Source organism: Ananas comosus, linkage group 14, assembly GCF_001540865.1.
Source record: "Ananas comosus cultivar F153 linkage group 14, ASM154086v1, whole genome shotgun sequence".
NCBI classification, from domain to species: Eukaryota; Viridiplantae; Streptophyta; class Magnoliopsida; order Poales; family Bromeliaceae; genus Ananas; species Ananas comosus.
In genome coordinates this window covers 4830098-4836415 of record NC_033634.1, presented here as the reverse complement: position 1 = coordinate 4836415, position 6318 = coordinate 4830098, and the positions used below count along the sequence as shown (strand labels likewise).

Here is a 6318-nt window from a genome sequence, read left to right as displayed (position 1 = left end):
TACCCACAAAGCATCATATTTTGAAGACACAACGAAATTGCGTATATTGTGGGGCAAAAAAATTTCAATATGAGTTTCCAGCATTCTGTTGCATGAACGGAAAGGTTAATTTAGTGCATCCAACAGTTCCGGATGAACTATACCAACTTTTCACAACTCACAGCAGTGAATCAACTCAATTTAGAAGCAATATCCGAAGATATAATAATCATTTTTCCTTCACGTCAATGGGGGTTCGACTTGATAAAGACTGTGCATCTATGCGAGGTGGTATATACACTTTTCGTGCACAAGGACAAATATATCACTTTTTGGATCAGTTAGTTCCAAAGGAAGATGGGCCAAAGTACATGCAATTATACTTTTATGATACTGATTATGACATCAATCATAGATTGCAAAGAACATCTTATCTTGATGACAAAATGGTTAGCAAGCTTGTGCGCATTCTATCTACAAATCCATATGTTGCAAGTTTTAGGAGTCTTGGAGACATTGGAACACTTGATAATTATAGGATTACTTTAAGCACAAGTGTTGAACTAGATCAAAGAGTATATAATGCACCTACTGCATCGCAAGTTGCAGCTATTTGGGTGGAAGGCAATGGATGTCCTCAATTTTACAAGCGGAGCATTGTTATCTACGATAGATCCAACTATACTCATTTCATTCAACCATATTATGGATGTTATGATCCATTATCGTACCCTCTATTATTTCCAAATGGAGATCCAGGATGGCAACCAGATATACCTATTGCAGGAGAAGGGATATCATCTACAAACCATGTAGACTGCAGGAGTATTACTACTCTAACATCACAGCAAAGTGAACATATCATTATAGATGATAATGAAGGTGATTAATTACTTTGTACTTTTTTTTTCTTGATAATTTGTATAGACTAAAGAACTTTCATAAATGAAAAACTAAATATATAACTAAATTTACTAATTTTTACAGGAGTTGGTAAACGTTACAGGAAACAGATTTCTATTAGAGAGTACTATTGTTTTAGGCTTCAAATTCGTCCTGCTGTGAAATCTATATTGTTATTATCTGGAAGATTATTACAACAGTTTGTAGTTGATATGTATATTAAGATTGAGTCAACGAGACTGGATTTCATTATTAAGGACCAAATAAGAATTCGAGCCGATTTGTATCAAGACATTGTTGATAGTGTAGCATCTGGTGAACTGCGTGGTAGTATGGCTGACAAACGAATTGTACTTCCCTCATCTTTTATAGGTGGTCCTCGGGATATCCGTCGGCGCTATCTAGATGCTATGGCATTAGTTCAACGTTATGGCAAACCTGATATATTTCTTACAATGACATGCAATCCGGATTGGGATGAAATTAAAGCAGAACTGAGGCCTGGAGAGCTAGCACAAGATCGTCCAGATTTGACTTCAAGAATTTTTAGAGCTAAACTTGAAGACTTAAAAGACCAATTATTCAAAAGAAATACATTTGGTCAGGTTGCTGCGCATGTGCATGTAATAGAATTTCAAAAGCGTGGATTGCCCCATGCACATTTTTTGATTATATTAGCCTCTCATAACAAAATAACAACACCAGATCAGTATGATAAAATTGTGTCTGCTGAAATACCCGATCAAATCAAATATCCTTTGCTCCACCAATTAGTTGTCAAGCACATGATCCATGGACCTTGTGGAGCATTGAAGCCACATAACGCATGCATGAGAGAAGGAAAATGCAGATTTCAGTACCCTAAACAATTCACTGAGAATACTATTCAAGGAAAGGATTCATATCCTATATACCGAAGGAGAAAAAATGGTCGTAGAGTAAAAGTAAGAGGTGCCATTCTTGATAACAGATGGGTCTCACCGTACAATCCATATTTACTAATGCGATACAATTGTCATATTAATGTTGAAATATGCTCAAGTATTAAAGCCGTTAAGTATCTATTCAAGTACATATACAAAGGTCATGACAGGGGAGCAGTGAATGTCGAGGGATCATCGAGTAACATTGAAATTAATGAGGTTCATTTATTTCGAGATGTTCGTTGGGTATCTCCGCCGGAGGCTATGTGGAGAATTTATCAATTCAACTTAAATGAAATGTATCCTCCCGTAAAGTCATTACAATTACATTTACCTGATATGCATTTTGTGACATTTAAAGATTTTGATGATTTGCAAAGAGTAATTGACAGGGAGAACAGTTCGAAAACAATGTTGACCGAATACTTTCGAATGAATTTAGTTGATCCAGAAGCTAGGAATTATTTATATCGAGAGTTTCCAGAACATTATGTGTGGTGTAGCACTGGAAAATATTGGAAAAGAAGACAGAAGAAGTACGAAATAGGTAGAGTAGTAGCTGCTAACCCAGTGGAAGGAGAGCGATATTATTTAAGGATTTTACTAAATCATGTTAGAGGAGTTACATCATATATTGATCTTTTAACTGTTAATGGTGTAATATGTAACACCTTCAGAGAATCGGCTGAAAAACGTGGACTTATAGATACTGATGATAGTATTTCTGAATGTTTAGCTGAGGCATCAACATTTCAATTTCCACAAGGACTTCGACGACTATTTGCAACAATTTTAGTGTATTGCGAGCCATCAAATATACGTGCATTATACACTATGCATTTCAACTCAATATCGGAGGATTTTCGACAGGGTAATCTAGATTCTATTAGAGTCGAGCAACTTGTGCTTCGTGATATTTCAATCTTTCTGGAATCAATGGGAAAGAAGATTTTCATGTATGATCTACCACCCATTTTAGATGACATAGATTATTATATAGATGAGGTGAGGGAAGTGCATGACGAATTGTCAATTATTGTTGAAGAAGAACACTTAAATGCTCAACATTCTCTAAACTCTGAGCAAATGATAGCGTTTGAAGAAATTATGAGTCACATCCGTGAATCAAAAAGTGGATTATTTTTTATAGATGGACCTGGTGGCACTGGAAAAACTTTTCTTTATAAAGCATTGTTGGCAAAAGTACGATCACTAGGGCTTATTGCTATCGCGACAGCAACATCAGGTGTGGCAGCTGCTATCTTGCCTGGCGGTAGAACAGCACACTCAAGATTTAAAATTCCAATAATAGTCAATGAAGACAGCATTTGTCACATTACTAAACAAAGTGGAATTGCGAAGCTTTTATGCCAAGCAACACTAATTGTTTGGGATGAGGCTTCTATGACAAAAAGACATGCATTTGAGGCGCTTGATCGGACATTGCAAGATATAATAGGATGCACTTCACCATTTGGCGGAAAGATTATGGTATTTGGAGGGGACTTTAGACAAGTCCTTCCTGTCATAAGACGTGGGACAAAAGCAGAGATTATTGAATCCAGTTTAAGGGCATCTTATATTTGGCCTTCGCTAAAAAAATTCGAACTGATTCAAAATATGAGAGCAAAGTCGGATCCGTGGTTTTCACAGTATCTATTAAGAATTGGAGATGGAGTTGAAAAAACTATTTGTGGTGACTATATTCAGCTTCCTAATGATATGGTGATCAAGTATACGGATAATGAGCGTTCAAAAAAGGAGTTAATCGACACAGTATTCCCATCTCTTAAAGAAAATGCCAATTTATCTTCTTATATTATAAGCCGAGCTATACTTTCAACTAAGAATGAATACGTCGATGATATAAACAATGAATTAATACGGAATTTTCCTGGATCGGAATTTGTTTATTACAGTTATGATGTTGCTGACGACGATACTCACAATCACTATCCGACAGAATTTTTGAATTCACTGATGCCAAGTGGTTTACCACCTCATAAGCTTACACTTAAAATTAATTGTCCTATTATCCTTTTGCGAAACATCGATCCGATAAATGGTTTATGTAATGGAACAAGATTGATTTGTAAGGCGTTCCAAAAAAATGCAATTGATGCTGAGATCGCTTATGGGCAACACAGTGGAAAAAGGGTCTTTTTACCAAGAATTCCATTATGTCCTTCAGAAGATGACAATCTTCCTTTTAGATTTAAAAGAAAACAATTTCCAGTACGTTTGAGCTTTGCTATGACAATAAATAAAGCACAAGGACAAACAATTCCAAATGTCGGAGTATATCTTCCGGAACCAGTGTTTTCACACGGTCAGTTGTATGTAGCTTTATCTAGAGGGATATCGCGCAGTACTACAAAAATTTTAGTAAAACCACATGAAAAAATGGATCACGAAGGAGTCTATACAAAAAATATTGTTTTTAAAGAGGTTCTTGCATCCAATCAAGGTAATTATTGCACTTAAATGAATTGAATACCTTAATTATTAAATTTTGTTGCTCATATATTCATATAATTATATAAATTTTAATTTTACTTTTATTGTTTTTTTGTTTTTTACAGGATGAGTATTGTTTACTACACACCAATCCATTTTCTACATCCTTATCGGCATCAGTTCAACATAAGAGTAAGGCTACTTTTAAAGTGTGATATCGAATATCCTGGAACAAAAAGACAACGGCTTCAACTTTTACTTCTTGATGAAAATGTACGTAATTTCATATTAATCTTTAATTATATGTTAACCATATATTCTAATTGTTATATTTCTTATTTTCATTATAGGGATATAAAATTCAGGGATTTGTATACGGGAATGACGTTGGAAGACTTGACAAAATTATTTTTGAGGGTAAAATCTACACATTTTTTAATATAAGAGTACGTCTTACAACTGCGGGACTAAAAATTACAGCAAATGACTACGAATGTGTAATCACAAGTGCTACAAAAGTTGAGGAAGTTACAGAAGGTTTCGCAAAATTTCCAAATTATGCATACTCATTTGTTGCTTTGGAGAAATTGGGTAAACTCATCAACAATAAAGTTCTGATTGGTATGTTATTCACTATTCTTATTTAGTATTTTTAATAAAAAATCTTAATTTGAAATAATAATTTCTTTTTTGTCATAGATGTTGCAGGAATGATAGTTCATGTGGAGAAGGCAGAGTTTATAAAAGGACGCGATGGCAATCGTCCAAAAAGAGAGATTATAATTATGAATAAATCGTATGTTATTCTTTAACTTTTTAGAAGATATTTGAGAAAAAAAAAGTATTATATTTCAAAATATTATTTACTAAAAAATATTTTATTTTTATTTAATTATGCAGCCGTTGGTTCGTTAGATTAACATTGTGGGATAGTCTTGTCACAACCCGAATAGGCATGTGGAAAGATGCAGTACAAAAAAAACTTATAATAGTTGCAACTGCACTGCACGTAGATTTCCGTAAAGGTACATTTCTATATATATTTAAATAATACATTATAATATATTTATTATTTGATTATAACTCAATATTTTTTTTTCAGGGGTTTGTTTGTCAACAAGTTTCGCAACGAAGATACTTATCAATCCACAAATTGCTGAACTTGAGGAGATCAAAAGGAGGCACGTAAAAATTATTTAGCAATAACAATTTTCATACAAATTTTTATAAGTCCAAATAATTTATGATTTTCTTGGCATTTACTGCAGCCTTCTTTAACATCAAGATACATAATGCAGCGAGAATATTGACATCAATGATGCACAGAAGATGGCTATTGGATCAATGATGCAGAGAAGATGTCATTTCTAATTTTCTGCTTGATGTTATTTAAAAGAATATTAATTATACTTTTTAGCTTATTCAAACTATCACTACAAGAATACTGTTCTTTCTCTCACATCTCTCTCTCACTCGACTCCTCTCACTCTCCCACTCTCCGACTCTCTCTCCCCAAATTCAAGAGATAACATTGTTTTGGGTTTTCAGGGGAGTTTTTTGATTAAAAGGTTGGTTTAGGTGTAAAAGCCCAGGGAACATGGCCATGTGTCTAAGAACATGGCCATGTTCCGGACCGTCTGTCGGGTTGGGCTCCGAGCCAAAGAGCCAACGCGTCACGAACATGGCCATGTTCGGGGGAACAAGGCCATGCTCCGGACCGTCGGGGGTTTTGGCTCTCGAGCCAAAGAGCCAACGCGTCACGAACATGGGCATGTTCGGGGGAACAAGGCCATGTTCCGGACCGTCGGAGTTTGGGCTCTCGAGGTCTTACGACAAAAGTGAAGCAAAGCCGAGATGAAGCGCGGCTAGCTACAGTTTTGGTAAGGTTGTGGAAACCTTTAGTAAAAATGAGAAGGTTTGAACAACCTTATGGCTTACCTTGAACAGGGTTGGCAAGTTAGCGGGTGAAACCAGGTAAACCGGTTTCAATCGGTTATAGCAGCTTTAAGCTATAGAGTGTTTTATACATGAAAAACACCGCTTTTAAACGAGGTGT

General features: G+C 35.3%; 1 protein-coding gene across 1 annotated transcript; it reads left to right on the top strand.

Annotated features, from left to right (window-relative positions):
* LOC109720088 lies at positions 228–6120 on the top strand. The gene is made up of 9 exons (XM_020246970.1): positions 228–861; positions 967–4141; positions 4388–4535; positions 4613–4883; positions 4962–5058; positions 5163–5287; positions 5365–5443; positions 5561–5622; positions 5831–6120. The coding sequence occupies exons 1-9, from the start codon at positions 228–230 to the stop codon at positions 6118–6120; spliced, it is 4881 nt and encodes a 1626-aa protein (XP_020102559.1).